General features: G+C 42.4%; 1 protein-coding gene across 4 annotated transcripts in view; it reads right to left on the bottom strand.

Moving 5' to 3' along the window:
- Positions 1-17,176, bottom strand: part of HTR4 (5-hydroxytryptamine receptor 4) — a 210,516-nt gene that overhangs the window by 159,716 nt on the left and 33,624 nt on the right. The window contains exon 1 of one of the 4 annotated variants that reach the window (XM_074960606.1): positions 14,871-14,986. The exons of 2 other annotated variants lie outside the window; for them this stretch is intronic. In XM_074960606.1, coding sequence (XP_074816707.1) covers positions 14,871-14,986 — 116 coding nt within the window. Of the gene's footprint in view, positions 1-14,870; positions 14,987-17,176 lie in introns of those variants that run through there. One more of the 4 variants, XM_074960604.1, reaches the window with a different exon arrangement.

Genomic DNA, 17,176 nt, shown 5'->3' with positions numbered 1-17,176 from the left:
CCACCCCCGTCCCGTTTTTTCACAATTGCTATCTGGTCACCTTACGTAGGACCAGGCCCTTGGAAATATCTTACAACAACTCATTCTGAGTAATGACTTCAGTGGAACTAAACTGAATTACACCTGTTGAGGTTCTCTGGCCCTATAGCTTTCAAAAAGAACATTGTCAAATAATTTAAGCTCAAAGTTTGAACTGTTTAAAATTAATTTCTTCTTGTAGCCATGTTGGTGCCAGGATATTAGAGAGACAAGGTGGATGAAGTAATATCTTTTACTGAACCATTATCTGTTGGTGACACAGATAAACTTTCGTGCTGCTTCTATTCTGTGTAAGTGTGAAACCTTGTCTCTTTCACCAACAGAAGTTGGTCCAATAAAAGATATTATCTCATTCACCTTGTATTTCTAAAATGCATTTATTAATTTTGGATGACCAACCTGATAATTGTGTGTTTTGGGGCATGATTGAAGGGACAACTTTGCAGCAGAAGTTATCTTACAGATGCTTTCCCTAAGAATTCTTCTGACACCGCTCTTGTTGAACTGTAAAACTGCATGACCTCAATGCTAAATATTCTGCATCCTCACTGGGTTTTTGGTTTTTGAATTGATCTTAGCATTCAGTTGAGATGAATCGCCAAAGCTCTGAGCCATGGTACACGCAACTAACCAAACAGACTCACACTTGTGCTATCATTTCTTCACCCTCCATTAAAAGGATTCTTCAGACAGAAAATTGGGTGAGCATAATCTTACAAACCCATTCTGTTTATAGTTCACTTTATTTAAACTAAAACGGGGTGGGGAGGGTTAGCTGATCAGGGAGCTAAAATGATCACGAACTCCAAACAGAGCATGTTTTTCTCCAGAGCTATAACAAATAAAGAGAAAAATACACAGAGGTCTGTGGCAGCTGTTAAGAAGTTCATGTCAGTGGGAAAAGGTAAAAAATGTGTAAGCAGAAAACGTGTGGGGTATTTTTAATGAAACTTTCTTACCATATACTTCTCTGATCCTCTCTAAGAATAGTGATCCTTCCAAATGTTTTTATAGCAAGGACTGTTGTTCAGTCATTGTAAATATTAATAATTTGGAGGATAAATGGCTATGGGAAAGCCTAGACGTTATCTGCCCATGATCAGAGAACAACCACCATACTACACAATATTTCCTAAGAGGAAGCTGTTAAGATGAGCATCACAGGCTCAATACCCAGCCCCTAATGTGGCCACTTTGTACTGCTCTGGCAGCCAGGAAACTGCCCTACAGTGGCAAACAAGGATGCCACTGATGTAGTGTCACAGGATGAGTGGGCCATTTAAGGGACTGGGGCTGAGCTATACCATGTTCCAAGCTCAGCCCATCTTCCCAGGCGAGGGGAATAAGTCCCAGGATCATAGGGTAGAAGATTGTGATTCGGAGCCAGGCCTGGTGGGATACAAAGTGTAGCCTGAGTTCAGGGAGCAAGAGATGAGGAGGGAGCAGAGAGGCTCTCCTGAGCCACTGGGCAGAGGGTCTGTGAGTGCAGACCAGCAGAGAGCACGCTAGAAACCAGTCTGTCAGAGGAAAGCTCCAGCCAAAGGGAATGAAGAGACTTGCCTTAATTGCAAGGCAAAGGGCCTGGGAACCGGGAGTGAGACCTGCAGGGAGTAGATAGACTCCTGAAGGGGACCCTGGGTCAGGGGATAGGGCCAAATTTATATGCTGAGCTCTTATAGTGAAGCAATAAAACTCAAACCCTGAAGAACAAGGACTAAAATCCCATGGCTGCTAAGTGTGATGCACTGGCCAGAGAGTGTAAAGCCGGAGTGGCCAGCTCTGTGCTGCCCACTCCTCCCACTCTCTATAGCAGTGGAGAGCCACAGGCCAGAGGTATAGCTGGTGGCAGGAAGACTGGAGCTCATGGAGCTCTACCTGATCCTCAACCAGCATTGTAGTCCCCGCAGGACCACTGCAGCTGACATAGCTTAGAGACCCTTCTATTTCTGAAGGACTCCGGGTCAGGGAAGGCAGACAGTGTATTACAGTCACCTTCCCCCTGCCAAGCCAATTCTTTTACACTATTCAAAGTGAAGTAATTCTAAAAATCCAATGTACCTTTCACCCACGAAGGACCAATCCTGCAGCTCTTTCCTGGGGTGGGTAAACTGCAGGAATCAGCCTTTACCATATGACATGATTTAAAAATACACTAATTATGAGTTCAGAAGACAGATGGCATTCAGATAGCTATCTCCAAATAAAGTCTGTGTCTTGCAAACCCTCACTCCCTTGAGTGGCCCTTAGTCATGCAAATAGATCCATTCAATGAACTGAGACTAGGTGGATGATTCAAGTCTTGTGGAGTTAGTATTAACTTATTAATGTTGTTTCATCTTGGCTTTATTGCTGTCTGGCACAATGTGCTATACTGTTGAAACTGGATAAGGCTGCATAACACCTAGTTCTTTTAATCTATTGATTTCCAAGCTCTTCACAAGGATGAGTCAGTATCATTTTCCAGCTGGGGAAACTGAGGCTCAGAGAAGGGAAGCCATATGCCCAAGATCACACAGTATATCCAGGGCAGAGCCAGAAAGAAAACTCAAGATTCGTGACTCCCATTCCAGGGCTCTCTCCAGTGGGCCACACTGCCTCTCCTTGCCGAAATTAATGGGACATGCACCTGTATATATTTTGCCTGGATGGACAACCATTTGAAATAGCAGTCTAGGCAACGGTTATATTTGGCCCCAGGCATTAAATATCTGGCAGGTAAAAATGCAGTATGGTTTAGTCTCCATTTCAATGAATGGCATTTTTTTCTCTGCTCTTAGACAGTACATAGACAGGCATGTGCACTTTCACAAAGGCGGGTTTTTCAAATCTAGCTGCAAGGCTAGCTCAGCACAGGATGCTAATAACTCCTGGAAAATGACCTTAGTCAGTGCATCAATCTCAGTTATTTTTTTCAGTGCTTAGACTCTGTATTACACTCCCCACTCTGTTGCCCCCTGAGAGACCACGTGCAGCAGGTGAGGTGACAGCATCTCTTTGTGTGTTGTTGATGCATTGGGTTGCTAATGTGTCTGTTTATTTTACATCTGCAGGGCGAGACACAGGGAAAATAATGAACTGAAAATTCAACAGGACTAAACATCAAAGGTCTAATAGTAATAAAAATGTCTGAGCCAGACAGAATGCAGCCAAAGTCCCAATGAGATGCAAACAGATTGGGGATGTGATTACATCACAACTGGAACAGCAAGTGTAAAATTTCTGTCTCTACACGTAGTGAGAGATGTGCTTGGGAAAGAGAGAGTGTTTCTAGGTGTAGTCTAGATATATACTCCTCAGGAGAGATATCATATCTTCATTCTCTTTGGGAAGTACCATATAGACCCACAGTGTTACATGCAGGTTATTATTGCGATTATTCATTGTAATTATGATGATGACACATCACAGGACTGGAAGCCAAGGACTCCTGTACTTCTAATCCAAGCTCTGACAAGAACTCCCTATTTGGTCTTGAGCAGGCCACTTTGTGTGTCTTCTTCAGGGAGAAGATTGGGGTCTAAAATAGGGATACTTGTACCTGCCTACCTCATAGGAGGTGGTGAAGGTTATTCATTGTCCATAGACCTCTGTGAAGATGAACTGCTCTCTAGGGATGCTGATACAAAGTCAAAACCCTTGAGGATTTGAATGGAATTTGTAGCAACAAATCAGTCTTGATAACTGAGGGTTTGGATAATGAAGGGAATTTTCAGGATCCATGTCCATGAGCGGTTTCCATAATGGGCTTTGGGCTGCAAGAGGGATTTTATGGGGGGGGGGGGAAATATGAGAGGCTGGGTTCAGAGGTTCCTGCCGGTTTTTCTGTCTTGACACCCATCAACTGGATCCAAGGGACGTAGATTTAACTACATTGTGAGAGTGCAGGGTCTGGGGCTCTATTCCATTCCCTCACACTCATGGAGAGGGCGAGGGTATCATGTAGATTTGCAAGGACGACTGTGCAAACTGCCCCTCTTCCAGCTCCCCTGCCCTCAAATGCCCATCTCTGGTGATATTACTTGGATTCTATGGACATGTTCTTTGAAAGCACTGACATCAATTCAGTGTGCGTTGGGTTTGCCAATTCTCACTGCACAGAGCAGCACCTAGATCACACTGATGGAGACTCCCATTAGAGAAAAATGGTGGGTGAGGTAATATCTGTTGGTGAGAGAGACAAGCTTCCGAGCCACACAGAGCTCTTCCTCAGGTCTAGGAAACGTACTCCAAGCATCACGGCTAAATGAAAGGTGGAACAGATTGTTTATAGCACGTATTCTAATTGACCATTCAAGGTAGAGTGACTCCCATTGGCAGACATCAGAGGGGCTGCCAAAACCGTAGTTATTGGGCGCACAAAGCTTGGCCAACTGGACTATAGGGCCAGATTTTAATCATACCGAATCACACAGAGAAACGTCTGAGTGACTGTGAGAACTGTTTGCATAGCAGACAAACAGAGACATTGCCCAAAAATATTTCTACAGCCTCGTCAGGTTTCTGCTGAACTTGGCCAGAGGCAGAGTCAAGATCTGTGAGTTCTGATGATGTGCTAAAACAGCGTGTCAGATTGAGGTATGTTGGCTAAACTGTGGAAGGTCCAGGACAGGAAGGGCAGTAGTGGAGGATTCAGACGCATTGGTAGAGCTCTGTGGGGATCTGAGGCTAGGAGGACATGAGATGTTACATGTCAGGATTGAGTGGTCTAGCCAGAGCGAGATGGATGGAATTTACCCAGTAGTTACTCAGCTGCCTCTAGCCAGAGCTATCAATCCTTCATTTTCTTAAACATAGAAATTCACTTGCTAAAAAGAAAAATACAACAACAATCCTTGAACACTTAGCTGATGTTGATATCAAGCATCTTCCCTTTAGTGATAAAGTACTGAAATCTCAGAGCCCATCTAGCTAAGATTTTCAGCGAACAGAACTATGGAAAGATAATTTGCACAATAGCAGCTACGGGGACAAAAAAACCAACAACCCAAAGGTGTAAAATATACACCTATGCATGAGAAATACAACTTTATTATGTTCCCCAATGTAATGAAGGAGTGGGAAGAATACTCCTTTGTAATCAGTGAGACCTGAAGCTCTTTTCAAAGGTGCTTTATTCTCTTTAGAAAGCACTTTGGAGACTGTGTTCAAGATTTCATGCAAGTAATAGAGAACCAAGTGCCACTTCAAAACCCTTCTGTTACGATAATTGCCAGAATAAATAAGGAAAAGAAAAGGAGCTCGCATGTCCCCAAACACTCCTCACTGTGTCTGATATACTTATTTGCTCCTCTACTAGCCCTCAATATTTGATGACTTACTGATGGCGTGGGTAAGAGGTAGCCAGCTGAAACTGAGTCACTAATTATAGCACAACCTGTTGTTAATTGCTGTTTGACTAGCCCCACTGTTGCTCTGTTATTTTGCTGAATAAATAGTATTCGCTCTTCTCTCTGCAATGTTTACAGATTGTAATTTCCCACTCAGCCATGCCTCAAAGCTGTAAACAATCTCCCATTAAAACCAACGGCCTTCTGTCCAGCAAACATTGCTCAGTCCAAGCCACGCTGGGTGTGGGAACTTTATGTTACCTATAAATAGCAACAGATATGCTAAGTGAATGTGACCACCACCTTCTTGGCCAGCACATGGGAGAATGAACCTGGCTTCTCCAGTGCTAAACGCACATGAGCTGCTACAGCTAAAGAGCCAAAGTTCTCTACAGTGTGATGTAACTACTCACATCCTCTGTGGCAGAGCACAGCAAGGGTCCTGTAACACGCATTCACCTCTGGGTTGCATAAACATATTCAGATAAATAATTATAGTCATTTGGAGGTTGCAACTACATGTTATTTTGTTTCAGTAGAAAGGGCCAGGTCTTCTTCAGCTGGTGCTTCACTGTGGATTGATGCCAATGTACATCAGCTAAGGATTGGCCAAAAGGTGATCCTTAACAGAGAATTGCCCGATTCTACCTATTTAAGGCACTTATATGGCCCCCATTACTGTAATAATCTTGAATGTGTGTATCTTCATAACACCTCTGTGTGGTAGGAAAGTGCTATTATCACCATTTTGCAGATGCAGGAGACTGAGGCACAGAGAAACTAAGCACATTAATCTTTCAAAGAGCGTTAACCTGAAGCAAACTAATTTGGCCACTTTACTTCTGAAGAAGAGCGATTGACTAAGGGGTTAATGCACTTTAACTTCACACCTTCAGTTAATTCATCTTAACATTCCTGAACATCCCTGTTCAGAGAAGCCCTACGTGACAAAGGCAGGCAAGAGAAAAAAAAGACTCTCCTGAGGTAGCTGAATGCCTGCTTATCAGGAACGATTTGGCTAGGAGAGACCTTACACTAACAATTTGGAGAGAAAAGAGTGACTGTACTGATATTTGGTTTCGCAATAAAAGCTATCAACCTCCATTTTCTGTCTTAAAATACATTAAAATAGCTGCACTTAGAGCATAATTTCTTCTTCTTACAAAACTGTTGAAAATGAGAGCTGAGTGAATACTGCCCAAAAATTCTACAAAAGTGCACTCACATTTTTAAACAAATGCTCTTTGACTGTGTTCATGCTCCTTTAGGGCTCACCTGCCAGGAATTTTCTAGCAACCAAGTTTACTGTCAGGAAAGTTCATGGAAACAGCTAGTTTCAGTGAATATTGGACAAGATGCATAGAAAGCAAATTTGAATTGTGTACTATGTAAGCTGGGCATCTGATTCTCAGAGTTAAACTCATCCAACCAGGAAAAAACAAATAACCTTTGACCTGCACTTCATATCTCGAACCTACCAATGAAGCATAGAATTTCAATTACCAAAATGTTCTAGTAAATGGTCTACAGATAAGGAATTACTAGAGAAAAATATTCCATGGATAACAATTATAAAGGATCTGGAGCGTTCTGCTAGGGGAAAGAAAAACAGAAGATGGCAAGTTTCCCTTACAGGGACTTGAAGTGGAATTCACACCTTGTTCAGAATGCTTGCTGTACATTCCAGCCTGTATCATTTCCTGATACTTGTCTTCATGGCTCAGTTCTGGATCAAACAAAGCAGCGGCGTAGTAAGTCATTTGTGTGTGCAAGTTACACATCCGGAATAGGACTTGATTCACGACTGCTCTGCATCTTGTGTAGTTATTTACACAAGTGCAAAGTGGGTTTAAAATGCTACCATCTGGTGTGGCGTCATTTTGCACTCCTTTTGCAGGTGTTGTGAATGAAGAAACAGTGTCCAGGGTAGGAGAGAATTGGGCCCATAGGAAACCAATGCTACTTGAGACTGCTTTAAAAAGCTTTTATGTGGGTGTTTGAAGAAAAAGACTTTATTTCATTGCTAATGAAACAACCAGTTTTTACTGATATTTATGCAGTCAGCAGTGAAGTAAACCAATAAAAATCCATTTTTGAAGGAGCTGAAAGGCACAAAAGCTGCCAAAAAATAAACACAAAACAAAAACCAGAAGCCCTCTCCATGGCCCGCTATGTATGCCCTACTCCCAAACTAGGGGAGCGTTTAATGGACCACACTGCAACCTGGCTAGACATGTGGCCTAGTAGTAATTCAAGTAATATTATTTTAAAAGGAACAAAATCCAGTGAAGCCTCCAAATTGTAATATATGAAACCTTGTATTCCTGTTACTCTCTCCTTTTCTTCCCCCAATTATATTCAACACCCATCTGCCACATCTTGTCCTTATTTAGATTGTGGGCAGGGCCTGCCTTTTATTTGTGTCTCTGTGTTTGTACAACACCTAGCACAATGGATTGTGGTCTCGGGCCTCTACTCTCATGCAAATACTAAATAAATACTAATGGAATGAACTGACTATTGTTTATATCTATATGTATCTATGCACCACTCCTCTCTGAGGGTTAGATGTGTCAAAGGCCCTATGCCACTAACAGCTAATGGAGATTCTTGTTAAGCAGTGGGGACTGAGAAAGAAGGCAAATTAATTATCTATTAAACTGCAGATGTTTTGAGGGATGTTTGTGGAGGGTGGTAATTTGGAGGGTAATTTCTGTCTGACTCATCGCTTCTCTCAATTCTGGAGCGAGATGCAGTACTCCTAGAAAGCAAACAGCCCCACCTTGGGATGGGATCGCATCCAGGAGGAAGCATTAGGATTAATTACCCTGAGATCATTCAGTATAAAAGATAATAAATGCAGGGGAAGAAAGAGAACTTGCAGAAACATTCATGGTATAAATACCTTAATGGTTAAAGGGACTTGAGATAAGGAAACAAAAAGCCATCTACTGGGACGGAAAAGGCTTGATGTCTGCATTTTGCCTTTTCTGAGAACTGCCCATATGAACGAGAGTAACCAGACACAATCCGCTGCCTGTTTTAATGTCCAAACAGATTTCAGTGCAAAATGTTCACCAGACTGTCCTGCAGATCCAGGTTCTCTCCAGGAATTGTTTTTTGTTGTTGTTGCTTTTAGGGTTAATTTTCCAACTTCCTTGAAGCTTGATTCATAATTTGTTTGCTTGAAGTCACCTTTGCAACTCCATTTTTATAGGATGTGTTCACATCAGTATTTCTAATGCAGCGGTCATCATTGTATCTAGGTGCCTGATGATGAAATGGTGGCTGTAAATTCCACCTGGTTCCTTAGGTTTGGGACAAGCACATCCTTCAATCTAGAAGTGATAAAAATTGCATCATTGTTGAAAGTTGCATGGCTAGTACCTTGAGGGATATTTTTAGAAGCTCTCCCTAAAGACTCCGAGATTTTAGGCTTCTTCCTGCAAGATGCTGGACGCCTTAAATTCACATTGCAATCAATGAGAAAGGAGGGTGCTTAGCACCGCCTGAAATACTTATCACAGGGGATAGGGCAGTAAATCAGAAAGAGGCTCCGTTCACATGACAGCATTATGAAAGTCAAGAGGAGAATAACTTCCACTGTTGTATGCTGTGTTGCTGTAGCCGGGTTGGTCCAAGGATGTTAGAGAGACAAGAATGGGTGAGGTAATATCTTTTATTGGACCAACTTCAGAAAGGAGAACTTCTCGAAGAGGAGAATAAATCAGCTTGAGAACATCTCTTGTGGTCTACAGAGAGGCAGTGTGGCCTAGTGAATACATGGGAGGCTCTACCACTTGTTACTGTATGACCTGGGCAAGTCACTTCCCCTTTCTGTGCTTGTATCCTCTCCTCTCCTGTGTCTATCTGGAACATAAGCTCTTAAGGTCAGGGACTGTCTCTTACTATGTGTTTGTAGAGCGCTTAGCACAATGGAGTTAATGACTCCAAATGTTACTATAATAAAAACAACCGTAATGATTTTCCACTCAGCAAAGGAACGTACCAGACTCCATTTTCTCCATGTCCCTGGTCTGCCAGCAGAACACAATCTTACTGATCCTCTCCATCAGCAATGCAAGATGAAAGGGAACAGATCCCACTGCCACCCCAGCTACAAATCTCTCAATAAGCTTTACAGAGTGTGGGCTTTATCAGCTGAGACTTTGTGGGTTGGGAAGTTTCAGCCTGATTTGATGCTAGCCCTGCAGTTAACAGTGACTCACTAAGAGGTGCAAATCCTTTCACTTCTAGGTTGCTACTTCAGATCTGACCCAGGCTGGAAGTGATTGAGTCTTTCCCAACTCGGTTGGTTTGTGCAGCAGCCTGCGTGAACTGAATGGTGGTGTTCGGAGGTTTTTGTTTTGTTTTTTTCTCAGTTCAGTTCTAGTGGCTAGAGGTCTGCATCACAAAAGCTGCCATCACATTACAGAAGAACTAGCATCTTCATTGGCAATCTCAGCAGAAAGGTCACAGACTGAATGAACAATGAAGGCCTGAACTCCCTTATAACCCTAGGATGGGTGGTCCATTCAGGTTGCAGCTGAGAAATGGTAGAAGTGGCAGGCCACATGGCCACACAATAATGCCAAAGAAGATGCATTCACCCTCCAGAGCGGTCAGTGCAGGCCCCTTCTCCCCAGCTAAAGACACTTCAACATTATAAGATTTGTTTTTCCCTAAAGGTGGCAGACCTGTAAATAGAGCCCATTATAGAGAGTCCATGAGCCCATTTGCATAATTCAGTAACATGAGATTTATTTCAGCTCGCACGGTAATTTGATACTTAGTGCAACAGGATCGATATTTAATCAGTTTAAGGATTTAGACCAAAGATCAGTAAATAAAACAGCAGTTTTAAAAAGAATACCATTAGCTTGTTTTGTACACAGAACCGGATGATAAAAGCTATGAATCAAGGCATTAATCTGCAAGGAAGAGAATCACTAATTATAGCCTCACAATGATAGACTATGAAAAGCCATTATGTTACTCCTGTGGGAATTCTGTGCCTAAAAATTCTGCACCAAAAAAAAAAAAATTCTGTGCACAATATTTTAAAATTCTGCATTTTTTTTTCAAAATAATGCAATACAATCCAGCTAGTTTCAATTATTTTGGTAATTTATTTAAACTACAATACAATGGATGGAGAGTGGGAGTGGGGAGCATTGGAGGAAATCACCAAACCCCCTCTGTATAATAGTAATGTAGCTAGTACTGACCCTTTACCTCTAATTATTAGTCAACAAATATATGCAGCCATATTCTTAGTGTTAAATCATAGGCTGCTAAAGAGCACGTGAAGGTTGGGGACTCAAACGCATAATTTATACTGGGTACTGATCATCTCCAAAAAGGTCAGTCACAAATCGTTCATGGAGCACATTTTGACAGGAAATTTTTTCAGTCCAAAAATTTAGACCAGTTTTAATCACTAAAAGCACCAAAAGCATTTATAAGGCCATATTGTCCTTTATAATAAGGCCCCTTTACACCATTCTGGCAATGTAAAGGAACCTTAAAATTTTTTACACACGTTTTATACTCCTGGGGGAATTCACTAAGAACAATGGTAACAATTCACTAAGGAGGCAAGCTGCTACATTCTCCTCTGCTTAAGGGAGCAAAGCCTTCCCCACGCCTAACGCTTGAGAAATATCCCAAAGCCCTGCCCCTCCATGCCGAGCATGCTGCAATAGCGAGCGAGAGGGACAGAGTGTCTCTCTCAAACACACGTCTCTGCTGGCTGCTCTGGGCCCAAACCAACAGTCTGCAGTGCCAGGGAGTAGGCACATGACCACTCTTGCAGCTTCCATTTCCTTCCCCATCAGAAGTCATTTTTCTGCAAGTAAGCAAAAAAATCTGTGTGGGCCATGAATTCTACGTACTTACAGTGACTCAAAATTCCCCCTGGAAGCAATTGTGTGTCAATGTAGGTAAGATATTTGCACATATTGGTCTGGTTCTAAGACAATGTCCATTAACATCTTTTGCTTCTCTGTAATTGCTTCACAGTTTTTTTTTTGAAGGAATACAAAATCCTACTTTGGGTAATAACTTCAACAGGCGCGCTTGACCTCATTGGTAAGCTACTGGATCCCAGCAACTGTGCACAAATAGAAAAGTCTGGGAGGAAGGGAAAAAAAAAAGGAAAGAAAGCAGCAGCAAGCATTTGGGGATTCCCATTCTCAGATCATTGGCAGTGCTCTCTCACACACCCCACCGTGCTCTACAATATGTATTATCCAGTTCCCTCCAATCTGTACCTATATAATTGTCACAGGAAAACAAGGATGAATAGACAATTATAGTGTCATTGGGCTTAATCTTGCCCCGCAACAGCAGCACAGAAAGGACTTTAAACTGCCTTAAGCAAGCAGTTGAGAATTCCTGTAGCATGAGGGCATGTAAGCTGCATGATGGGAAAACCAGGAGGTGGGACCAAAATGCAAGAAGTTCCACCTGATCTTCGTCCAATCAAATGACTAATTGACATAACCCTCTGGCTGCTCTAATGTATGTCAGGGACCAAAGCATAGCAAGGGTGTGGGAAGGTGGCATAACTGTACCTCTGCCACCTCTTCTCAGCCCTCAGATGGGGCCAGATCTCAGATGTAGCTGAGGATGGAGCCTGTTAATCCTCCTTTTCCTGTTGTGGTTTCCGTAGTATAGACAGTGGAAACCTCTTTCCATGTGTCTGGCTAAAATAAACTAGAGGAAGTTGTGATGCTCAAATGGAAGGATGAGCTATAGTAAAAATAACCTCCAACATGTAAGCAAATGCATGAAAAGTAATACATACACATTGAGTATTATTTCTGTGCTCTCTCTCTACTTCGTTTCTTTATCTAGCTTCATTTTCTAAGTTTATCTAATTTAGGTTGAAAGCTCTTCAGAGCAGGGACTATGTCTTCTTTTTCCCCAATCACTCTGAAGCGCATTGCAAAGCTATTTATAATCAAAGTATTTTGGTTCTGAACCTGCCTTTGAAATCAGCTGCTTTGCCTTGATTTCTTTTGAGGACACTAGAGTCAGACACAGCAAATTCAGTGCCACAGTCACAGGGCCAGCTGCACTTCTGTCCCTCCCCTTTGTGGTCTCTCTGAAGGCACCCCCTCAGGTGCCAGCCCTTTACCTATCCTCAGGTGGAATTCCACCAGTCTCCTGCTGATAGTGCTGGGCTGCGGCATGCTGGGCTCCAGCATCCTGTTGATCAATTGTGCTTACCTGCAGGTCCAAGAGAATTCAGATTACCGTGATTCTTCCCTTTGGGGGTCTGCAACCAGTGTTGTGCAGTGACCAGATGGCCTTCTTGAAATCAAAGTATTTTTCATTTTAACAGTAAGAAAAAGCATTATAGAAAGAGGATTTTAAAAAAACATGCAGGCTACACTCGTGTCTATGTTACCTAAAGCCCTGCCATTCCCTCGTGGCAACCTAGACAGGGCAAACTTTTTCAGACACCTCAGCAAGTGCCTACATCTTAGTCCGATTCCCCCAAATATCTCCCAATCTCTTGAGAGAGAGTCCCTTTTAATCCAGCAAGAGTTCCTTTGTTCTTGTGAGCTCCTGGGCTTTGGCCTTGCTCATCAAAACCAGTTCTCTAAGTTGGCTGGAGTCAGGAAGTAGAGAATTTTCAAAGCTCATAGTTCAGACATTGTCTCTTAACTCTTAAGTGTTTACTGAGGGGTGACTTGTTTTGAGACATTTAGAGATTCCACAGCCAGAAGGGACCATCTGGTTTGTCCTCCTGCGTAACACAGGACATGGAACATCCCCCAGATAATTCCTAGAGTGTGTCTTTAATAAAGCATCCAATCTTGACTTTAAAATTTTCAGTGGTAGACCATCACCCTTGGTAAATTGTTCCAGTGGTTAATTACTCTTATTGTTAAAAATGTATGCCTGATTTCTAGTCTGAATTTAGCTTCAGCTTCCAACCATTGGATCAGATTATACTTGTCTCTGCAAGACTGAACAGCCCATTATCTAATCAAACTGTAATCAAGGAACCCCTTAACTAACCTCAGTCTCTTTGTTGAATAGACTGAGCTCCTTGCTTCTATCACTGTTAGGCAGGTTTTCTAATTTTGTAATTAGAATTTTTTAATTATGGCTCTTCTCTGCAAGCGCTCCAATTTATCAACATCCTTCTTGAATTGTGGACACCAGAAGCGGACACAGTATTCCAGTAAAAACAACGAGGAGTCTTGTGGCACCTTAAAGACTAAAAAATTTATTTGGTAATAAGCTTTCGTGGGCTATGACCCACTTCTTCAGATGTATGGAGTGAAAATTACAGGAGGCAGGCATAAATATACAGAACAAGAAAAGATGGGAGTTGCCACTATTCCAGTAGTGGTCGCACTGGTGCCATATACAGAGGGTAAAATGGCCTCTCTCTAGCTACCTGAGGTTCCCCTGTTGTAAGCAGCCAAGGATCATGTTCGCCCTTTTGGCCACAATATCATACTGGGAGCTCACGTTCAGCTGATTATCCACCCTGACCCCAAAATCTTTTCCAGTCACTGCTTCTCAGGATACGGTTCTCCATACTATAAGTTAATATGGCCTCCATTCGTTGTTCCTTGACATATACACTTACATTTAGCTATATTCAAACATATATTGTTTGCTTTTGTCCAGTTTACCAAGCAATCCAGAGCTCTCTTTCAGTGATCAGTCCTCTTAATTATTTACCACTCCCCCAACTTTTGTGTCATCTGCAAACTTTATCACTGAGGATTTTGTTTTTACTTCCCAGTCATTGATAAAAATGCTAAATAGCACAGAGCCAAGAACCAATCCCTGATGGACCTCACTAGAAACACACCCATTCAATGATGATTCCCCATTTACAATTACATTTGATAACTTATCAGTCAGCTATTTAATGTGTGCTGTGTTAATTTTATATCATTCTATTTTTTTAAACACAAAGTCATACAGTTCCAAGCCAAAAAATGGCTTACAGAAGTCTAAGTATATTACATCAACACTATTACCCTTATCAACCAAACTTGTAATCTCATTTAAAAAAAAAAAAAAAAAGATATTCTTTCCCTTCCAGCTTTTCTTCCTGAAAAATCCTTCCTATTAAACTAAATCAACATGTTTACACAGTAAACATATATAACCAATAACCAGGTCAACATACAGTGTTCATGCTATTAGAGAACAGCTCCAGCACCATCAGATATGTCACTGATACAAATTAAGGTTAAGAGTCAAGTCAATCCTCCTTTCTCCCTTAGTTGGGAAATTCTCAGTTAAGGTGCCCGCAGGAAAATTTAATTCTGCCCCTCCTATTCCCAATCCCTCCAGCCCTGGGGCCAAAGGCACAAGGTGGCCAAGCAGTCATTTCCATCTGAAGACTGTTTAGTGGCCTTAATGAAGTCAGTTTGTCCCAGTTCAGATGCCACTGAACAGATATTTCTCCCCCAAGATCACAAATGGACTACATATTCATAGAAGAAAGATTAAGGGAGCTTGACTCACTCTCTCAGCTGGCGTCTCTTGGTCAGTGCTGGGATACGTTGGTGGAGGGTTTGGTGGTAGAATCGTCCATTACCTGTACTCTGTACCCACACTATTTTCAGGACTTCTGGACTCATAGCTAGAAATGGGGAGAGACGGCGCTTCACTTGCAAAGCACAAAACAAGTAAGTGAATTAGTATCAGGCCAGAAGGCCCAGACAGACTGCTGTGTGCAGCACAGGGAGTTCTTTAGCTTTCTTCTCTAATGAAACTAAAAGCCCAACTATATTAGCATAATCTAGATAGTCCATAGAAATCTAGCACTGGAACCACACGAGAGGACCAAGGACTTCACATACACTGAAACCATCTGGCAAATATTTGCAGCTAGAAAGTAAATTCTGTTTCCCAGCTTGATGGGAGGAACAGCTTGGAATGCTGCGTAATGAGGGTTTTAACCTGACTTGCACAGTGTCAGGTCAGCAGCTTGTCTTCCCTGGGAACCCCAAAGTATATTATTCCACACCTGTTAAATTGCCGACTAGTGTTAGAGCACTCAGTGCACAACATGCCAGAATCAACTGTCAGAGTCCTTACGCCTTGCTCTATTTGAGTTTATTCTCAGTGTGCTGCCTGGTTCCCACAAAGCTCCTACACAGAGCAGGCACTTCCTGGTCAAAACTTACCTCAGTGCACTAGACAAGCACTTTTCAGATTCAAACCCCTCTGTACAAATGGTTACAAATACAATAAAATACCTCTGCAGCTTTTATGGGATCGTATTGTTTAAATGTTACTCCCCACAGTGAGGTAAACCAACGTACTTTGGAATCATTATGGACAGTAATATTTATGAGCTGACCTTCACAAGCCATCTATGCGTTTAAGCCTCTGCTGTTAAGTACAGTTTAATTACTATCTTCTGGACAATAGCAACAGTTACATTTTGTAGGGTTTTGCCACATAATTACATGGAGGGCTCTTAACCTAGATTCATTGTGGGTGATTACCTACCTGACTACAATTAAGCAAATCAGCAGCAATTGCACTGAAGTCAATGGAGTTATACTGCTGTGAAATCAGAATAAGAGAAGAGAATCCGGCTCACTGACTCCTGCCCCACCCTCTGGGAAATTTCATAGGAATTCAAAAGAGAGAGAGAGACAAGTAAATATGTTAGCTGAAGAGCTAAGGAAACTTCTTCTAAGCATATGCTCATTAGCATTAGCCTCAGGGGGCACGTGACCAGGATTCCCCACCGAATTTGGTCTGCTGGTTGGATCATTAGCTTCCCAGGCCTGGGCTGGGTTCTGACAGGGAGTGCAACGTGAATGTTGATCCATGCACCCCTAAGGCATCTTAGAACATGCACTGTACAGATGACAGGGACTGGATGGCTCAGGGACCTAAATCATCAGTTCAAATGTGTCTCCAGTTAGTAGAGATGAGAAAGTCATCCCATGTGAAGGTTGTTTAGTGGCTTATGTCAGATGAGTTGGTGGTCTCACCTGAGATCCCAGTCAACAGGTCCACATCCCCTCCCGCCAAATACCCCATGACAACTGATGTTTGATATTCACATGCAAAAGCTTTTGTTAGCATGAAGTTCATGTTGCAGGTACTCAGCAGTTCCCATGCCCTTCCACATTGTGAGGATTTAATATCCAAAACATGCAGCATTAAGGTGACACTTGCCACCCAACATGGGCATGGCCCCGGCCCCCACAGGGACTGTAATAGTACCTGAGAAATTGAGAACAACAACTCTATTTTATCCCTCAGTAACAAAACCTGCCATTTTCTCCCCACAATTCCAAATCAGTACTCTTATTGACACAGCACAGTGGACCCTCACAGTGATCCATGCAGCACTATTGATCTGGGGAGGACTCGGTGGTGGTGGCAGAGATCACACTGGACAAAGGGGCTGAAAGAGGGTTAAGACACAGTGACCTTCCTGAGGAACTGTTTATTAAAAGGGACAGGGTGCACCTTACCTGCACATTTCCTGTTTTTCATCATTTGAGTTTTGGGAATTAAGCTCTCATGGTCTGGAAGGGCATGCAGAGCCGAATGCACTAAGTACCTGCATTCTTACTGCTATGTTAATAAAGTTTTTATGAGTGAATATGCACCAGGTTGACATTTGATTACCAAAATGTTTGCTGATCCCTATCTGCAGTATGAGAGATGCGTGCCAGTCAGATAAGCCTAAAGCAGGGAAAGAGCTAGTGGCTGTGGTGATACTGGAGAATGGAATTCTGAAGCAAAGACAGATCCCTGGGTTGGTTGTTTGCGACACATGACTCAAAATGCTTCTCAGGCTT

Source organism: Natator depressus, chromosome 8 (assembly GCF_965152275.1).
Source record: "Natator depressus isolate rNatDep1 chromosome 8, rNatDep2.hap1, whole genome shotgun sequence".
NCBI lineage: Eukaryota > Metazoa > Chordata > Testudines > Cheloniidae > Natator > Natator depressus.
Note: the sequence above shows the minus strand (reverse complement) of the source record. Positions and strands in the feature narration are given on the sequence as shown.